Source organism: Sceloporus occidentalis, unplaced genomic scaffold (assembly GCF_023333645.1).
Source record: "Sceloporus occidentalis isolate IW3139 unplaced genomic scaffold, rSceOcc1.0.p SCAF_2, whole genome shotgun sequence".
NCBI lineage: Eukaryota > Metazoa > Chordata > Lepidosauria > Squamata > Phrynosomatidae > Sceloporus > Sceloporus occidentalis.
Window position 1 is genome coordinate 89917309 of NW_028316982.1, and position 21772 is coordinate 89939080.

At 40.4% G+C, this 21772-nt stretch overlaps 1 protein-coding gene across 1 annotated transcript in view; it reads left to right on the top strand.

The window, feature by feature from the left end:
* Positions 1-344: 344 nt before the first annotated feature.
* The window catches only part of BLNK (B cell linker), an 89087-nt gene continuing 67659 nt past the window's right edge, over positions 345-21772 (top strand). The window contains exon 1 of the mRNA XM_089510225.1: positions 345-560. Coding sequence (XP_089366351.1) covers positions 514-560 — 47 coding nt within the window. The 5' untranslated portion in view covers positions 345-513. The remainder of the gene's footprint in view (positions 561-21772) is intronic.

Below are 21772 nucleotides of genomic sequence, written 5' to 3' on the forward strand. Positions count from 1 at the left end.
GTAGTGCAGTTGGGACATCTAAAGCCACCCTTCATCCCTTCCAAGGGTCAAACTGTGGAGAGGCAAGGAAGAGTCTTCCCACTCCTTTATCCAAAGAAGGACAGAAAAAGGCCCCAGAGGTCACGCTAAGAACCAAGGCAACCCACCAAAAAAAGGCTTAGGGCGGGAGAAAGGAAAAAAAGATTCCTCCTCGGGCTCTGGGTGCGAATCCTGCGCAGCAGCTCCCAACCAGACAAGTTTGTCCAAACGCCCAGCCGCCTGAGGGAGTCACATGACGGAGTGGAAAGACGAAACCTGGCAAGTTGTGCAGCTCTTCAGACGCAGCCAGACTCGCCTCCTTGGAGTTGTTGGGTGTGTGTGTGTGTGTGTGTGTGTGTGTGTGTGTGGAAACCAGCCAGGGGGAAAAACAACACACAGAGAAGACACACACACCCTCCTCTTTCTGGCTCTGCCTGCTCAGGTGCCAACCCTTTGCCAGCCTTTCCTCCCAGGGAAAGCTGGAGCCTGGAGGGAATGGAGAAATTCAACAAAATCACTGTGCCAGCCGGACAGAAACTCAGGTAGGCTTCAGCGGGGGCTCCTTTGCTCTCCATCCTCACTTTTAACCTGGCTTTGGGTTTTGACTTCCTCCCGGCTTTAACCTACAGAAGGCGAGTCAGGGAGGATCCTGATGGCCAACCTGGGCAGCCAAGATCAGCTTGTTAAAGCGGTGCCAAACCGGGTTATCTCTCCAGTGTGGATGCAGCCCTTGACACACAAGCCAGCCAGTTTTAAATCATGACTTTTGAGTGGTATATCTTGTGACACCTTTGATACTCACTGGAAGAAAGAAGTTGGAAGCAGGAGCTTTCCTAAACTTCAGTCTTACTTCCTCAGATGCTTTTGGATATTATTATTATTATTATTAATAATATTATTAGAGAGAGACCTTGTGGCATCTTAGAAACTCACAGAAAGAAAGAAATTGGCAACAGGAGCTTTCCTAGACCTAAGTCTCCTTCCTCAGATACATTTGGATATAATAATAATAATAATAATAATAATAATAATAGAGAAACCTTGTGGCACCTTTGAGACTCACTGGAAGAAAGAAGGTGGCACCAGGAGCTTTCCTAGACCTAAGTCTTACTTCCACAGATGCTTTTGGATATAATGATGATAATAATAATAATAATAATAATAAGTAGAAAGAGATCTTGTGGCACCTTTGAGACTCACTGAAAGAAAGAAGTTGGCAGCAGGAGCTTTCCTAGACTTCAGTCTTACTTCCTCAGGTGCATTTGGTGGAGTGGGAAGCCAGGGACAGACCTAAATTGGTATGTGAGAATGTCCATTCAGATTCCAAATCCTTTGCCTATGGAAATGAAGTGGCAAGTCCAGTTTGGCACTGGAAACTAGTCTGTAGGAGAAGAGAATAAATGAGCGTAGGGTAATGGTATAGGTACTCTGTGAGTGTGTTTTAATAATTTTATAGTTTTGTCTTTTAATGGTAGGGTTATGTTTTTTAATTGTGTTGTGTATTTTAATATGTTGTACCCCACCTCAACCCTTGAGGAGAAGTGGGAAAGAAATAAAAAAAATTATAATTATTATAATTATTATTATTTGAAGATATAGCTGTGTTAGTCTGTAGAAGCAGTATGTAGTGAGATCTTGTAACACCTTTGAGACTATGGTAATTGAAAGAAAGAAACTGGCAGCATGAGCTTTCACAGACTTGCCTACTTCCTCAGATTATTATTATTATTATTTTGCTGCTGCTGCTATTGAGAAATCATTCCCAAAAGAGAGAGGGGGTGGTCTTCAGGGAAGCAAGTTTATGGGTCCCACAGGAATCTGTTCCAATCAATCCAGGTGTAAATAAAGACTGTGGTTTTCTTTTCCTGGCTGGGTTCCCGTGTCATGGTGTGACACAGGTAAATATTTAACCAGGTGAATCTTTTTCCAGCCTTCCCATGTTGCAGGAAGCTTCATCAGTTGGATGTCTGCCTGTCACTAAAAGCTACCCATGCAAGGAAAATAGTTACTCCGTGTGCTGGTACATGTTTGGAACTGTTTGGAACCACATGTTAGTTTCCCTGCAATTGTTGTTGTTGTTAACTGCCTTCAAGTCAGCTCCGACTCATGGCGATCCTGTGGATGAGATACCTTCAAGACCCCCTGTACTCCACTGCTCTGCTCAGGTCCTGCACATTCATGGCTGTATCCTCTAATTGAGTCTATCCATCTAGCATGTGGTCATCCTCTCCTTCTACTGTCTTCAGCCTTTCCTAGCATTATTGTCTTTTGAAGTGAGTCATGCCTTCTCATATTGTGACCAAAATACACCAGCCTCAGTTTGATCATCTTAACTTCCAGGGAGATTTCAGGCTTGATCTATTCCAGAACCCATTTGTTTGTCTTTTTGGCTATCCGCGGTATCCTCCTCAGTACTCTTCTCCATCACCACATCTCAAATGAGTTGATTTTCTTTCTGTCAGTTTTCTTCACTGTCCAGTTCTCCCATCCATACATGGTGATGGAGCATGGATGATTCTAAATTGAGTGCTTAGTTGTATACTTTTGCATTTTAGGATCTTGTCCAGTTCTTTCAAGGCTGCTCTTCTCATTCCTAGCCTTCCTATTTCTTGACTGCAGTCTCTGTTCTGATCAATGTTTGATTTACAGGATTCTCAGGGATGCTGCCCCAAAATTTCTGATTTTCACTGGGCTGCAAGGGGAGAAAGCGTAGCACAGAGCAATGGGCAGACATCCTTTGTGTGGTTAGGCAGTGCTGCCTCTTTCCACCTGTTCCTATGTTTCCTTGGGGATTTACGGAGGCATCTGTCCAGCTATGCCCAGGTGCTGTACAGCTTGCAGTCACCTGATTTGCAGAATTTGTGCACTGGACTCGTCAATCAGCTTTTCTGTAGCAGATTAGACTACAATCAAAACTAGTCTCATGGGCTCTTAGTATTTGCAGGGGTTTGGTTCCAGGACTCCTGTGGATACCAGAATCCATGGATGCTCAAGTCCCATTAAATACAATGGCATAATAAAGTGGTGTCTCTTATATAAAATGGCAAAATCAAGGTTTGCTTTTTGGAATTTTTAAAAAATATTTTCAAGCTGTGGATGGTTGAATCCACAAATAAAGAATCAGTGGGTATGGAGGGCCAACTGTAGTTTCTTATTGGTTTTTGGTAGCCAAAAGAATAGAATAAATCACAGAAGTCTGGGACATGGCGAGCAGAACTACTGCACATACACCACTGTGTTCGACTGGTGTTTCCAAAAGTGTTGAGGTCATGCATGTATCATCATCATCATCATCTCATTTTCAATGTTTGTATAACACTTGATGTGTGAGAAGCCAAAGCAGTTCACATGAAAGGGGAGCAAAATTTAAAACAAAATACTATAGAAGAACAATTAAATAATATTTCAGTACAAAACCCCCCACATATGTATTTCTGGGAACTTTGCACTGTTTGTTTGGTGAAGAGCCATTCTGGAAATGTATGGTCTGAAAATGAAATTGAAGCCACAGATACAGTCAGCCCACCAGAATGTTAACATGAATCCGCAAGGGATACATGTGGTGAGAAAGAAAGGGGAAAAGCTGATTAAAATGAAAAGTAAAACTTTAGAAATTTGTATGAATCTGCGTTGTAGGGAGAGATCATGCAGTTGTTGGGCTGTGGATATAATCTAGGAGGAAGTTAGGTTGTTCATATGATGTTGAAATATACTGTATATTCAAGTTCCCATTAACTAAAATGGGGTAGCTATAGGATTCACAGGCAATGTGGGGGTTTTCTCTGAAAATCCAGAGGAAAAAGAACTGCCTTTTACCCCACATTCACCTGGAAAATCTGGATTGGTGGTGACGATATCACTGTGTGATTGGAAATGCGCCAAACTGTAGGGCATTTAATTATCTTAGGGCCACCCTTTTCTTCTGAATTACTCCAACCTCGCCATGGTGACTGTGGTGTTATTGGCTCCACTGCAGAATGGGAAAGTACACTGTGGCTATGGAGTAAATACCGGGTTTCCCAACAGTGTAGAAAAGCCATACAATACATTTATTACTGTTTGATAGTTCCTCCCCCTTTGCACATCTTTTTTTTAGTTTTGTTTTCAATGATTTGAGGGTTTTCCATTTTAAAGCATGATTTAGCAGAATTAGTTTTATGAGGAAGCATGAGTAGCATATGTGTGTTCCAACATCACCTGAAATATGCTAGGCTGGAACTAGAGAAAAGGCCTTGGCAAGAAAGAGACAGGTTATAAGTAGACAGAAGTCTTTCCACACCTTTTGTTGTTGTTAACTGCCCTCGAGTCGACCCTGACTCATGGTGACCCTGTGGATGAGACATCGCCAAGACTCTCTATCCTCCACTGCTTTGCTTAGGTCCTATAATTTCAGGTCTTAATCCTCCCTGGTTGAGTCCATTTGGTCTTCCTCTCTTTCCTCTGCCCTTTACCTTTCTTAGCATTATTGTCTTTTCTAATGGGTCATGCCTTCTCATGATGTGGCCAAAGTATGACAGCCTCAGTTTGATCATCTTGGCTTCCAGGGAGATTTCTGCTTTGTAGCTGCCCAAGGATTGATGCATTAAAGTTAACAAATTCAGTGTGGAGACCACCTCTTTCTTCAGTGATTCCCAACAAACTAGGCCATCTTTCCAAGTGCAGATTTTTATGGGGGCCATGCTCAAACCTTCTGATAATGACCAAAACCTTATGCATAGCCTTGTAGTCAGGGAGAAATTATGCCATATTCTCTATACCCTCCAACATTTCACAGATGAAAACTGGAACGCATGTGGCCAAGCAACATCATGGGGTGGTCAAAATGACAAAAGTTATTCATAATAAAGAACGTACAACACAAGCTAGGAGAGGCTGCATCAGTTTGCCTTTGTCTGAGACTCCTGGGAAGGGAACAGTTCTGCCCCCTGCTGAATTTATTGAGTGCCAACTATTTTTTTCACTTCAGACTCAGTTTACAGCGACTGAAGTAAACTGAGGACAATTATGAGAAAAAAATGGGAGGAAGATAGAGAAACTGGTACATTTTAAAAGCAACTGAAATAGTGAGAGGACAGAGGAATAATCATGACTGCCACTTCTAGATCTGCCACACCTTTCGTTGTTTTTAACTGCCCTTGACATTTGGAGGAACTTCCTGACAGTAAGGGCTGTTCAACAGTGGGACACTCTCTCTCAGAGAGTGGTGGAGTCTCCCTCCTTGGAGGTCTTTAAACGGAGGCTGGATGGCCATCTGTCAGGGGTGCTTTGATTGTGATTTCCTGCATGTCAGGGGGGCTGGACTGGATGGCCCTTAGGTCTATTCCAACTCTATGATTCTATTATTCTAGGCCAGTTGGAGGCTGTGGCATGACTCGACAGCCATTCAACCTTATTGGGCAGTGCTTACCTTATTTTTAAAAATGCTCTAGATAGACCATTACTTCTTAAACTATCTGATCTTAGAATCATAGAGTTGGAAGAGACCACTAGGGCCATCCAGTCCAACCCTCTGCCATGCAAGAACACAGAATCAAAGCACCACTGACAGATGGCCATCCAGCCTCTGTTTAAAAACTTCCAAAGAAGGAGACTCCACCACATTCTTGGAGGGTATGTTCCATTGTCAAACAGCAATTACTGTCAAGGGGACTGAAAGTGTTTCTTCCCATTTCTCTAGTGGCCAGCACCATATTTGTGCCTCTTGATGACAGCTGTTCCTTTCTTTTCTGGAAACATTTAGGGACCAGCAGCTAATGGCTCAGGGACCAGCAACAGCCCAGGGAACACCATGTTGGATAGCATTGCTCTAAACCTAGGAAGGTCCCTTCTACATGTTCTGTACCTTGAGCATGGATTTGTACCACTTCAGATAGGAAGGATAGGTTGATTGCCTTTCATCCTGTGATGAAAGGACAATAAGAGATTTGTTGTCTAATCTATTATTGTATTTTTCTTCAGCCAGGGACAGGTGCATATAACTAGGAACCATTGGCCAGAAAACTTGGGACAGCCTTGGGTACTAGACAGACTGGGAATTGTAATCTAACTATTCTAGGCTCTGACCTTGAGTGAAGGGTATCTACTACCTATAGAACCAAAACATCTTGGGCTACTCCTTGATGTGCCTTACTTGTTCCAATTACTGCTGAAAATTGAACTGGATTTTTAATGTACCCATATTCTAGCCTACAGAAGAGTGCTCACAAGGGAAAGGAAACATATGCTTGATGTCATGAAAATATTCTTTTCAAGTTCCCCAAAGAGCAGCTAACTCCAGACTGATGGTGAGCATATATTACTGAAGTTAGACGTATGCATTGTCCTGCATGCTATTTCCATTTGAGGCCAAGCAGTGACAGAAAAGGCCTTATATAGCTTTACCTCAAGTCTCACCATTTACCTGAAGTCTCATTTTTTCATGGCTTTGTAACTCCTCACTTACATTCACCATAGTTTGGGGAAGTTACTTTCTTGGACTGCATCTCCCAGAATCTCCCAGACAGTATAACCACACCAAGCTTCGCACCTTAAAAGCTCTGTTTAATGGCCTTTGTTTGTAAAATGGCTAAGCCTTGAGAAGAAGGTTAGAGTTCAGAATAGTGGCAAATAGCTCAGGATTTTTAATGTTTTTATTGTGGTGTTGTTGTGATCATTTCCTGCTGCTTTTTAAGTATCTTGGTGTTTTAATGTGTGGTTGTAACTGTTGTCTTACATAATTATTTTTATGGGTTTATTGTTGCTGATGTCTCTTTGAAAAAGGAAAGACATAGATGTTATATGAATAAATTAAAAATCTTACTTTTGTAATAATACTATTCTGGATCATTTAAAGAGAAGGTTGTGTATTGCTTAGAATTCAGTGTGCTGTTGTAATGCTGGAAGTAAGTAAGAATGGGAAAGTATACAGCATTGGCAAAACGTTCATCACGATACTTAAAACATGGGCATAACATGCTGAAAACTTGTAAATTCCCTTCCAGAATTGTATTATATAAAGCAGCTTTTGCAAGCAAGTAGAAGGCAGGAGGGATCCCTCTGTGGCTGAATAGTTAAGTCCGGATAAAAGTTTTTTTCTGATTTCTGAGGATTGTTGGTTCCTTGCTTGTGCTTTTTCATGTTCAGAAGGTTTTTTTAGTCAGTTACAGTAAATCACCAGTAGGAATTTGGTAAGACAGGATAAATCAATTATATGTACAGTACTTAAATAAATATAGAAAATTGAATTAAGGATCTCTGCCTGAACTTAGCACAGTCGTTGAAGCCTTAATCCATACACTGTTAAAGGAGAAACCTGGATAAATGTTCCTTTGGATTATGATAATTCTACATGTAATAACATGCAGAAGTAGCTAAGTTCACTACAAAATATAAAAAAGCCCAGGTTGTAATTCTCTGCACATTCATTTTGGGGAAATGATGTAACTCACAGGTAGAGTTTGTGATGTATAAGGTGCCAGGTTTTGATCACTGCCATCTCATGGGATGTCTAGAAGCCCACTGGCTGAATCTCTAAAGGTGTCACCGCCAGCCAGTGTTGACAACACTGGGATAGACAGATCCACCGTCTGATTCAGATTAAGGCAGTTTGCCTGTGTTCCTGCTGAGGTAGATGGGATAGCTTGTGTTGAAAAGCAGAGTTGCAAATAACTACAGTTCACTTCTGATTTTTGTACTTTCTGGGTAACGTGCTAAAGCTTAATTACTACATTCTTCCTATGGGAAGAAGACCTTGTATCGGTTTCCGGAGCTTGCAAAGTTACTTTCCTTTTCTTAAGGACAATTGATTATGTAACACATTACAAAGGCTGCTAGTGTATCACTATAATGTGTCACCATTACAGAAACCCACTTGTTAGCTCATGGCATTACATATTATGGTTTTGTGATATAAAATCCTATATTTAGAATTCTGTTTAAACATCTCTCAAATACCTCTAATAATGGCTTGAAGTGCCCTTAAAATGTCTTTTAAAATATCCTTAAAGGTATAAAGTCCTGTATGACTTCAGAGAAGACTATCTGAAACAGCCTGCTTAAGTTTTGCTATCCTCAGAGGGAAGGTTTCTCTCACTCCCACCACTGTCAGGGGCATGTTTTGTGAGGATATAGGAAAGGGTTCTCTTGATGGTCAATTCCAGGCTGCGGAACGCCCTTCCATAGGAGGCTCAGGTGGCCTTCTCTTTGCTCTCCTTTCACTGGCAGGTAAAAGACCTTTTCATTTCAACAAGCATTTGGCCATTAGCTGGTTGCTGTGGAAGGTATTTGATATTTTTAGATGCAGGATGTTGTACTTTTATTCTCACTGATATATTTTAATATTATTAACCAGTTTTAACTCAGAGCTATTTTAATAATATGGACCAAGATTATACATCACAGTCTATGTTTCACAATGTCACAAAACTGTAGCTGCATTGCAGAAATGCAAGAAAACCTGTTAGTGAACTGTGAAGGTGCACATCCAGGCAAGTGTGCTCCAGTGCACATTGGGCACATCTGATGCACGTAAGGGACTCCTGTTGTTCTCCATCACTTCCTAGCCAGTGTCCTGAGGTCGGTGGCCATTGCACATCAGGCCATGACATACAACTCACTCCTCTAGCTACCAGTGCCAACAGATACCCAAACACTGTAATGTCATGGCAGCCCCTAGGAGAATATGGACATTGTGAAAATACTCAATTCTGTGTTGTGAACATGTAAGGCCATTTACAAAGACATAAGTCTTAAGCAGAGTGCTGTGGTTTATTTATTGGTCCTAAGTGTTTGGTAGAAGAGGAAGGCAAGGATTGTTTTTAAGCTGAATTTATTTAAAACCATGGTATGAGCTGCCTTAGGTTCCATATTGGGAGAAAGACAGGATATACAACAAACAAACAAATGAACAAGAACAACAAAATGATACCCACTTGTGTGTCATTCCCTTATTACCAAGAGAAATAACATGCTACAGATATACATTCCTTGTAACTTTACTGTGAGCTTCGTGAATTCCCCATTCACACATTAGCCCAGAATTAGAAATACTTTCTAGACGTACGAGTGGCAGATGGTATCCACGTCAGGTCACTTAAAAGGTAAGTGAGACAAGACAAGAATTAGGGGAGCTGGCAAAGTTTGTTAAGAGCTGAATCTGAATGTCAAGTAGAGACACATAAAAATGGCTGCAGACAGCACAGAAGAGGATGCTGTGGTGATCAAGCAAAGGACAAACCTCACTGAAGAAGAGAGTGAGAATTTGACACTATGGGAAGAAAGAAGCTGAATTTGTGCTTTGGTCCCCTGCAGTTACATTTCTCCATCTCTGAGCCTGTTTGGCTCAGCCTCTCTTGACTTCTGTGGCCAAGGAGGAGTTGGAAATGTACAGATAGATGCCACATGTTGGCTACTCAGGGCTTTCTGTTACAGGGATGAGCCTAAGGAAGTATAGCTGGCTTCCTATTAATTTTATACTGGATGTGTGTGAGAAAGTGGGAATTAGGGCCAAGGGGGCATGCATAGCACCAGACTCCTGAGAAAGCCTAGCTGACATTACATAGGAGAAGAGGGGCCTTTTGCATGGGGAACAGAAACCACATGGTCAATTCTCACAGGCTGTATCTGCACTGCAGAAATAATCCAGGTTGACACCATTTTAACTGTCATAACTCAGTGCTATGGAATTTTGGGAACTGTACTTTGTTGTGGCACCAGAGCTCTCTGACACAGAAGGCTAAATGTTTCACTCAGCTACAATTCCTAGAATTCCATAGCATTCTGCCATGGCAAATGAAGTGGATTCAACCTGGATTATTTTTGCCATGCAGATGCAGCCAGTGGATTAATGTAAAAATAGGAGCCCACAAGTATCTATATTATACCTTTTAACTGCTTAATAAACAGTGTGGAGTTAGGGATGAACAGTGAAATGGCCAAATCTGCTGACAACAATTCAGTGTTACTTTTTTAAAAAAGGAAAAGGGTTTCAAATTGAGGTGATGGACATTAAAATACCCAGCATAGTTCACCTTCAGTGTCAAAAGATATAAAAGTGATATAAAAGGGGTTCAGTCTTCATGTATATACTGATAGAATCTGAGCTGTTGATGGCAAACCAGGAAAGATGTCTTGGGGCTGTGTAGGAGATGATGCAGTGAAAATGCTATGGTACTTCTCTATGTGTTTTTAAGGCAATTTCCATGTTGGGCATAATTATGAAATGAATAAAAAAATTAAACTGCCAACTTCAGAAAGCTATTATGCCAAACTACGGAGAACAATACTTGGAATGTGCTGTACAGTTCTGATCACCACTTCTCAAAAAGTAACATGGGGAACTGAAAGGGTATAGATAGAATATGAGTAAAGTGCTAGAGCAAATCTCCCTTCCCCCTCCCCCTTGAGAGAAAAGTGACAACACTGGGGGTTGTTAAGTTTGGGCTGTGAGATTCAGAAGACTAAGGTTTAATCTGCGCTACAGAAATAATGCCATTTGACACTGCTTCAGCTGCCATGGCTCAGTGCTATAGAATTCTGGGACCTGTTGTTTGTTGTGGCACCAGAACTCTGACAAAGAAAGTTAAATATCTCACAAACTGCAAAACACAGATATTTATATGTAAATTACTTCCCCTCAAACAAGGGTCATACAGTGTGTGTGTGTGTGTGTGTGTGTGTGTGTACACCCCACTCACTCCCATGCCAGCATTCTCTGCAGATGCCAGCCACAGATGCTGGCAAAGCATCAGGAATAAACTCTTCCAGCATATGGCCACATAGCCGAAAACCCCACAAAAAACTCGGCAATTCACTCTTTACAGGGAAAGGACCAATTTTAAAAAAAAATGTGACGGAATTCAGAGCCACAACAACAGCCTTTGGGCCACACATGGGCCATCTGTGATTTACATCTGGCTCCATTACTACTGTCAGACTATGTATTGGAAAACTGGCTATACTCCTTGGTTCAACATAAAATGACAGTCCTTGTGAGAGTATGCCTTCTGTATGTGTACAGATTTCAGCTAAAAGAAACCTAACCAAATCTCACTGACATAATAGATAACCTGCCCTTTTCTTTGTGAGCAGGCCTAATGATAGCCTATAGGCAGTACAAGGAAAATCAGTAGCACAGTCCACAATCTTCTGCCTTCTTTCTAGCTAGTTCATTACATAAACAAGCACTTGCGCCCCTTAATAACAAGCTTAGCCCTTTTATTTTAATAAAATTACTCATGCAGAACCCTCTACCATCCACCACTATCCTGTATTTTGGTGACCTTTCAAGGGATGGTACTAAGCCTAGTTTTATAGAAGAAAATCCCAACAAAACCAATGGGACTGGGTTGCTTGGCAACTACTATTTTAAAACTTCTTTGTTCCACATGCATGTAGCCTGCTTTTGAAGAAAGAGGCATGGTCTCCATACATAGCATGTACAGTATATATAAAAATGTCCTGTAGAGAAAGTTCTGACTGAAAGTGGAAGAAAGAAACAGAAAGATGGGAGAGTTCTCTAGTGTAAAAATTGGAAAAGTGTGAAAGAGTTTTTAAAAATTCTTAGGAGCTGTTTTTTCTTTTACAATAATGAAAAAACCCAATTTCTGGGGCTGCATCCGCACTGCAGCAATAATCCAGTTTGACACCAATTTAATTGCCATGGCTCACTGCTATGGAATTCTGGGAATGGTAATTTGTTGTGGCACCAGAGCTCCAGATGCAGCCCCCAACAGCACCTCAAAACATTGTGTTAGACTGCAGTCCTATGTTTAAAGTCCATTGATTCTCTGGGTCTGTGACTGAACTGAATGGAATCCATTGAGACACATTAATTCTGAGGGCACAGGAACATCTAGGTTTGTGTGCAGCCAAGTGCTCTTTACCCACTGAAAATGGTTTCTCTAATAGCCATATAATTATATAACTAAGGAAAACAGCTTCTACAGCTTTATAGATAATTACAAGCCTTGACACATACTACTCAAATCCTGACATTACTACTTTTTTCAGAAAAAAGGAAAAGAGGACATGTTGGGCTCAATCATCCACTGTTGCACCATGATGGTTGGTTGGTTTTTTCTTCCTTGTTCTTTTTCTGGATAATATGATTATTGTTGTGTGCCTTCAAGTTGTTTCTGACTTATGGTGACCCTCAGACCAACCTATCATGCGGTTTTCTTGGCAAGATTTGTTCAGAGGAGGTTTGCCATTGCCTTCCACTGAGGCTGAGAGAGTGTGACTTGCCCAAGGTCACCCAAGCGGTTTCATGGCTGATCAGGAATCAAACCTTGTTCTCCAGAGTCATAGTCCAATGCTCAAACCACTAAACCACAACTGGGTCGCCTAGATAATGTGGAGACTTTTTGAAATTGTGATTGTAGTTGCTATAGTGTTGATAGTCTTTGTTGGGAAGAGGAATTCTAGGTTTCTTGTGGTGAGATTGGAGTGATGAAAAGGATCTTTTACCCCATCTAAAACCATAAAGGCTCACACTGACCAGATCCTTTTCACTTTGGTGTGGTGTATTGTTGTTCTTGTCCTTCATTCTAATGGGAGGGAGTAATGAAAGTGTTGGCGTAGGCTGTATCCACACTGCAGAAGTAATCCAGTTTGATACCACTTTAACTGTCATGGCTCAATGTGATGGAATTCTGGGATTTGTAGTTTGTTGTACCACTAGAGCCCTCTGACAAAGAAGGTTAAATATCTCACAAAACTAAAATTCCCAGAATTCCATAGCATTGAGCCATGGCAATTAAAGCGGTGTCAGACTGGATTATTTCTGCAGTGTGGATTCAGCCGTAGTAAGTAAGAGAATCACACAGGGCCACTCTTGGGGGAATTTTTACAGCCCACTTTTGTAAAACTTTTACAATACATTTATTGCTTTTAACATAGGCGGGATACATACCGCCATATAGTACGTCTTCTATACGTACTAGGGTTAGGAAGGGGCGGTGCTTCCGCACCCCCCTAACCCTAGTACGTATAGAATACGTACAAGATGGCGGCGCCCCTTCCACATGGGCGCCGCCATCTTGACGTACTGGACGCACAGCGTCCAGACGTGTCGCGCCGCTTGTGACGTAGCGAGTGCGCCCCTGGCGCCTCGCTACGTCGCAAACGCGACGAAAAAAGAAGCTCCATTTTGGAGCTTCTTTTTCGGTCCGCGCGGGAGTCGGGCCGTGTGAAGGCTCCGGCTCCCCCGCGGACCTACTGGCGGCGGCGGCAGAGCGGCGCAAAGTGGCGGTATGTACCCCGCCAATAAATAATACAGAATCTAATATTATGGTATTTTCAAAAACAGAGCTGAGATAAGTGTAGAATCTCAAGGGTAATATTTAGGAGCAAGTGGGCCTTTCTAAATTTTTTGCAATCTGGTTTCATGAGTTTCTTAGCTGGAAAGGTTTTTGATCATCTCTGGGAAGTGTTTTGACTTTTAACTCTGAGAATCATATTTGGAGTTCCTAAATGCAGGTGCTGCTTCAGTTTTGGAAGTGGGCTTCATGTTACCTAACAATTTGGTTCTATGTTATTTTTTACAAGACAGTTCCAAAACTTGATTTATCAAGTAATTGGGACCTTTTTGTCTGTTGGTAGAAGGGGGGGGGATTGTTAAAATCTGTGATTGCTTTCCTCCCCTTCCTATTTACTTTGCCTACATGTATATCTAGCTAAAGCTTCCATCCATGGACACTGAATTTCTTGGCAATTAGGTTTGATCCAGTCTGTTCTCCACAGTTGTATGCCTTCTTTCAACTTTCTCAATTACCAGATACAGCTTAATTCACTGGCTGTTTCATTACATTACTTTCAAAAATCTTGGATGGTAGATTTTTAAAAATTCTATATGAACTAGAAGTTGTCCTTGTAACTCTTTAGAGGTTGTTTCTCTCTTTTTAAATTATAATTTTGATGATTACATTAGGGAATATATATTGTATCCTTTTTCAAGGTTCTTTACAGGGTGGTTCAAGAAGAGTTTGTTATCTATTTTTCTTTTGGAAGAAACAAATGTTATTAATGAAAAATCTGCAAAATTTCTAAATATTACTGTATCGCATAGATTAGTTGTTAATTCCTATGTTATATTTGGAGGTGTTGTGTATGCTTGTAAATTTTTGATCCTTTCATTTATATATATATATTTATTTGTATTTTGCATAAATCAAATTATCAGTTGACAGTAATTAAATGAATTCATTTATGCTTCTTTGGTACTATGTTTTATTTAAAAAAAGACCTGCCAATTAATGAGTTGCCTGTTTACTAATTAATTAATGTTACATAAGTATGCAAAAAATAGTATAGCATGTTTTTGAGGTATTGAAGGAAACGTGGAAAAAATCCCCATAACAAAATACATGACAACTAGTGCGGTGTTTGAGAGTTGGACTAAGATTCCAGAATACGCACCTGTGTCCTTGGGCAAGTCACACTTTCTCAACCTCAGAGGAAAGCAGTGGCAAACCTCATTTGAATAAATCTTGCTAATAAAATCCCTGTTGATACCATCACCACATATCAGAGTCAACCTGAAGGCACATGACAACAACAAAATAAACGCTCATGTCCCAATCCAGTTCTAGGTACATATAGTTATGTATGACCAGTTGCAACATAATGTAGATGAGAATGAACATCCTAATACTTTGCTAGATTGCTGACATCCATATTTGCATGTGCACCTCATTGATACCATATTTTATAATCCACCAAATCATACATATGTGTAAGATAAGCATCTTATAGGGGGATTTGTTATAGAGGCATCATAATTACAAGGAACCACTCATTGAATAGATTTTTTTTTATTTCTGATATTTTTCTGTTATAACATAGTTATTGATCCAGGTTTGCCTCCAAAAAGACAAAAGTTCACCTCCACCTATTATTCAACTGAAGTACTAACTAAATGATCCATGGTTTAAGCTGGCAGCCTGATCTTTTTTAAATTATTCATTCCATTATATTTATTTTGGCTTTTGTTCCCACTTTCTCAGAAGTATATGATCTACCAGCTTGATTAAAATAATGGCTCATTTGCTTTCACAATGCTTATTTGAAAGGATTTCCATTGTCCTGAGTTTTACCAATATTATCCAGATGTATATTCAATAAAACATTTAACCTTGAACAGCCAGGTGCTTTTAAATACCAGTGCCCCTGCTGCTTCACCTTTTCTTCCTTTCTTCTTTTATTAAACTAAGAATAAACTTTTTAAATTTCTTTTATTGAACTGGTTTTTATTATAGTGTTCATTTCAATTTGTTGCTCTGTGTAGCTGTTTCCCATTTTATACAGTAAAAATTCGGGCTTATTTTAATACAGTACATAGAAACTTGAAAGGGTGTGAAACCTGTTGAAAGGAAAGAGAGGGAAAAGCTATTGGATGAGTAAAATAAAATGAAATCACAGTAAGAAGGTAGAAATAATAAATCTATAAAACTTAACAACTCCTTCGTTAAAGATGCAATAGCGCAATGTTGAAAGTGAAGGTTCCAAACCTCCAAAGGTTATAAGAAGTGAATCACATACCTCCATAAAGAATGTACATCCTACATTTAAAGGGCATCATTACAGCTGTCATTCATGCTCCTGACTGACACTGCTGTGCCCAGCAAAATAGACATTTGGGGTGGGATGTCTGAGTGGCAGATTAAACAGCATATCTCCACTTGTCTGAATTGCTTATGTGTAAGAGTGTGGGTAGGCAAGGACACATTATACTCAACTCCCTGATCACTCCTAGCATCTTTTACACAATAAAGCCAACACATGCATTATAACTTCTGTTTGTAAAGCACATTTAGTACTTTCACTTCAGTCTTGTACTTTGTTATCACACTACAGAATTCATGGAATTACATGAAAAGTTGAGACTATGATGCCCTCCATTTGCAGCCCTCCAATGTTTTCCTGCTGCTTTTTCTTACAAAAATAATGAGGGGAAAGAATAGAATAACTGCACAATAACCTTTCAGTATGGGCATGAAGCATTCTTGCACATTACTCCACGGGAAATGCTAACTGCACACAGAAGCTTGCTATGTGAATTGAGCTATTTTTATCACATCACTGAAAATGGCTGCAAAAGGTTTACACTAGCGTGAAGAACATGATGCAGGATTTTTTTTATGTGGTTATAAAAGCAGAATTTTAACAGGATAAGAGCATCTTTGGCTTGTACTTATTACATGACGTCGTGTCCATCCTGCTGCTGCATTGCATTCCATTTGTTACTGTAGTGCACATTTTCATTGACAGGCAAAACCGCTCAGTGGGCTTTCAGTCTCACTGCTGTTCCATTACTGCCATTGTGCAATATGTCCCTCCTGTTGCAGTTTTGCTTCTCAGGCAGTCATGTGGTGTGCATAGGCATAATTCTCCTCCTCCTCCCCCTCAAACCAGTCATGGTATCCAATAGCTTCCCAAAGCCAGCTACTGTGTGCACATGCACACAGCTGCCAACTTTGGGAGGCAGTTGGCAACCTCAATCTCTCTTTCCCCCCCTTCCTCCCAGAACATGGTGTTTGGCAGTGCAAAAAACAGATCATGTGATCATAGATTGTCAAACTGCTGTCATGGGGAAAAGTGTAATAAAAGAAATGATGCCAAACCAGTATGCTTCCATTCTTATGCTAGCACAATTATGGAGGGACAGCAGGCTGGTGTAATTAAAGTCTTCATTGCACGAATGGGCCAAAGCAGATAAATGTCTCTCTGTTATTATTAGACAGAATAGGCAGAACTCTCTCCGAAGGAGTGGGAGGGACAGTGAAGCTTCCCCAGAACAGTAGTTTCCAGACTTTGGTGCTCCAGATGTTTTGGACTTCAACTCCCAGAAGCCCCAGCCAGTTGGGCCAACTGTCGGGAATTCTTGGAGCCGAAATCCAAAACATTTGGGTGACCAAATTTTGAGAATCACTGCTCCAGAGCACCCCTCAAATAGGGTTGCCATATCTCGCCTGGGGGCAGGACTTTCCTGGTTTGGGGCAGGGCCACACGGTCCCACCCCGGTTTGGCCCCACCCCCAGGACTCCCCACCACCAGCGAGGCCCTGGAGGCAGCTCCACCCCTCCCCATGGCTGTGTACCACCCTCCCCACCTCCCTGCCTGGGATAGCCTAGACAGCAGGTCTTCAGGAGACCTGCCACTCAGAGCTATTGGCCAGCCCACTTGGTATATATGTCTTGCAAGAGGCATTACTTTCCAGGTTACAGTGAGAAAAAGAAAAGGCCATAAATGGTTCATGTTTCACTGGGAGTCTAAATGCCTCATCTTTTAAATGTAAACCGCGTCAGTATTCTTGTAATTCTTTATCACAGGATCGTTTTTGAGGCCCTAAACACCTTTCCTTGTAATATGCAAATTTCTCCCGAAGCTGACCAATGGGAAAGAAGCAATCAGCCCTCCATTTGGGTTGGTTTTCAATGGCTTGGAAGGAAGAGATTTTGCCTTGCTTGTAAATAAGAAGGGCTTTGGGGTAGCAAAAGGCTGCAGAAATAGTTTGAGCCCCCCTTAAACATCCATGGCTCAGTGCTATAGGATTCTGGGAATTGTAGTTTCTTGTGGCACCAGAGCTCTCTTGACAAAAGGAGGCTGAATGGACCACAGAGCTACAGTTCCCAGGATTCCATAGCCTTGAGGAGGAGGAGGAGGAGGAGGAGGAGGAGGAGGAGGAGGAGGAAGGGTGCCTTGAAGGGCAGAATTGGGGCAGAGGAGGAGGAGGAGGAGGAGTTGGAGGAAAGCTGAGTCAGTGGCCATTAGGTCTGCCTTGGTTTTTTGGGGTTTTTAAATTATTTTTAAAAATATAAAATACTTGTTTTATTTTATTTTATTAATTTTTATTATTGCTTTTTATTTTTTTTATTTTATTAATTTTATTATTGCTTGTTTTATTTTATTACATTAATTTTTATTATTGCTTGTTTTATTTTATTTTATTAATTTTTATTATTGCTTGTCTTTATTTTATTAATTTTTATTATTGCTTGTTTTATTTTATTACATTAATTTTTATTATTAAATATATACACCCCTGCCTTGTTTTTTATTTTATTTTTTCATTATTTTTTATTATTAAATATATGCAAGTGCATTTTCTGTGTATTTATGGCGCTTTGAATGCTAACAAGTCTGCCTTTCCTGGACAATTATAGTGGTGGTGGTGGTGGTGGTGATGATGATGATGATGATGATATTGATATCAACAAGCCTCTGAGGCACGGTCAATGTAACTTGCTGTGATTTTTACTAACTCATGCGCAGTGAAGAAAAACCACAGTCCCTTGCCCAAGTACACACTTCTGAGAAGTACAGTTGAACCCGAGGGCAAATACATTTCTGCCTAAGAATAATGCCAAAATGTCCTCCATTTTGATCATGCCTAAAAAACATGCATTTATATTAACATTTTTAAAAAACCCTCAATTTTTTTGCACGTCCTCCATTTTTTTAAAATGTGTCCTACATTTGAAAATGTTGCCCTACATTTGTCCTACATTTGTCCCGGTTTGGAGGTCCTCACTTATGGCAACCCTACCCTCAAATGCATTGTGTTTTGCACCACCTAAACTACGCTGCTATCCTCGTGCATGGAGGAGACCTATTGCCAGTTTTGAACTGGACTGAAGTGCCAGTTTTTTCTACATAGAACTGAGGGAAACACAATATCATGTTATCCCTTATTTCAGGCATCAAAACATATTTGGCTTCCCTGTGTGGTAGTATCTATCAGAAAGAACAATTAAGTAGCCACTCTATAGTAGCTGTAATATGTAAACCGGCTCTAAAAGAAATTTTAAATGGAAAGGTACACGAAGCTCTCACATTAGCATGGTGCTTTTTATAGATCATCTGCTTCCCATCACTAGTCCCAGCAACAGAAACTTTTGAAAAACTGGCAACCTTCTCTCTCCACTCGCCAAACAGTAATATAGTAGTATACAAGGGCAATAATTTCCTACACAGTGTGTCCAGATGAGGCTTTTATTGTGCCATCTCCTTGCATCGTTCACAGAATTTTATGGAGAGGTCAAACAACCTTGTCTTCTTCTTGTAATCCTTCTGCATTTCCTATATAACAACTATCATCTGATATATTTTTTCCACACAAAAGGAGGAGGAAAAGACAGAGTATAGTTGGACAACAAGTTTTGACCGATAAGATTAAGAGATATCATTCTAGAAGCATTTGCACTATATTTTGCAGAACATTATACGTCTATTGTTTGTTTGTTCATCTCCACCCACAGAAATAAGATAAAATAAATGGAGATTATATGGGTGGAACGTAATTCATTCATGATTGGGTTTACATCCTCCCTGTTCTTCAAGAAAGTCAAAGCATGGGGCATGTCTTCCTCTGCTGCACAGACACCAGTTTTATTGTCAGAACAACCATGTGAAATAGATTAAGTAGCATTAGTTCCCAAACCTTGGTCCCTCAGGTATTTTAAACTCCCAGAAGCTCCAGGCAGCTTGACCAACACTCAGGAATTCTGATTGCTGAAATCCAAAACACCTGGAGGACCAATTCTGGAGGACCTGGAGGTTAGGTTAAGAGATAGTGACTTCTCCAAGGTCATCCAGCTTCATTCTTCAGTGGAGGATTTGATCCTGAACCTGGTTCTCTCCTCCATCCTAGTCTAACATTCTTCACCAATACAATTATTGGGGCCCTTTATATGAAATAAATGTGGCATCATACTTAGCTTTTGCCAGTCAGTGTGAATTTCCACTGAAATGAGTAAATAAGAAAAAAGCGCTTGCAATTTGATGAACCATCATGAAAACTGAAGTAATTGCTCTTGTAAATGTTTAAGCACAAAAGTAGGATATTCTTGTTTCTCTCCTAATCGCACTCCCAAAAATGTGTCTAGTTAATACCTGTAATTCATGTTTTCTAACTTGGCCCTGAATCCAGTAGCTATGCCCCAGTAGAGCAGAGCCACATGCATAGGATTTTAGTATGTCAGTGTAAGTTCCATTCATTCTAATGGGTCTAATGTAATTGGGTCAAGCACTCTGATCTAGACCTACATTTATACATGGCCAGATGTTTTTTTTATCTCATCACTGCCTGAGAGGTAGAAGACAAGTTGTACAACTTCTTCCGTTACTGCATCGCCAGTCTGTAAACTGCAGCGTTTTCTAATTTCTCCAAATTGGGCAGCTTTTAAAGTAACTGAATTTCTTTCTGTATCACACTCTCCTACACACATGGAACAAACATTTTGTTTCCTCTCAGTGGAGATTTTTTTCCAAATGTGACATTTCTTGGTACTAAAAATAGATCCTTTGTGAGAATTAAAGATACAATGGCCCAAATCTAGAAGGAGATGATCATATCTAAACAGGCTAATCCTATGAAAGATGTTTGTGTTTTAAGTGCTCCTGCATTTCAGAGACATACTGGCAACTAAGCGTATGTAGAATTATTGCATTTGTTCATTACAATCAATGGGGCAAGGTAGTTTCAGTTAATTTTCCCCTATTTATTTTGATTGGATTGAAAACTGACTTTCTCTGAATTGGGAAGATGTATGGGAAGGACCATAGCACAATTATATACAACCTGCTGCACATGTAAAATGCCCTTTAAATACAGTTTAAAGGATGCAGAACAAGGAACACTTGGTTTGAAAGTTAATTCAATAATGTTAAATGTTCCAAATTGGGGGATTAAATCACTACCATGAATAACAACTGGGATTGTTTGATTAATGTGGTTGTTGTTGTTATGTGCGTTCAATTCATTGCTATTTTATGGCGACCGTTAGGTTACCTTATCATAGGGTTTTCTTGGCAAGATTCTTCAGAGAGGCTTTGCCATTGCTTTCCTCTGAGGCTGAGAAAGTGTGATTTACCTAAGATCACTCAATAGGTATCCATGGCCAATCTGAGATTTATACCCTGGTCTCCAGAGTCATAGTCCAGTGCTCAGACCACTACACCACACTGTCTCCCAGTGTCATTATTAATTAACTCACAATTTATAACATTAGTGTTGGCCAAACCATTGAAGTTGCAAAGAATGGCATGGCAGTTGTCCCTGTTGACCTTGGGGGAGCTCATATTGCTATCGGCTCCTTCAAAGAGACTTTTTGGGACCTTTCAAAGTTATTCTCCTTCAATCTAAAATATTGCTCTTTATGGGAGGGAAAGCCCTTAATATGACACCTGGGAATGGTGGGCATCCGACCCATCTGTTCTTTTTTCTTTTCTTTACCATTCAATTTCTCTTGAGTTTTCCAAATTCAGCTCTTCCTTTGCTCCACAAATCCAGCTCTTGAATTCTGAGCTGGGCTCTTTCTCCCCATCCTACTGTCTTCCCAAAGAAATAATACAAATTAACCTATCTAACAACAGACTAATGTAATGAATTTCCTCCAATTCTACTATTTCTTCTCCTAAGGCTTTTCTGTTTTACTCAGTGTGGCAGACAAACACACACCCAATAAATTCTAATGAATTCTAGCAACCCAGTTCTCTATATCATATTTTTAATTTGAGTGTCAATTAGGGAATCTAGGGGAATAAAGGTAATAGCTAGACAAACCTAATGAATTAATAGCTTATTGAGTTAATTAGCAAGCTAATTACAAGCTCTGAAAGGAAATGGTGCTAAGATGATGATGTGACAGGCCTTTAACCTGATGAGGTGTCACCAGTTGCAACACACCACTACTAAAAAAAAGCATGTGGCCCTGAAGATGTTGGACTGCAACTCCCAATAGCCCTAGCCACCATGGCCAATGTTGAGGGCAGTCCA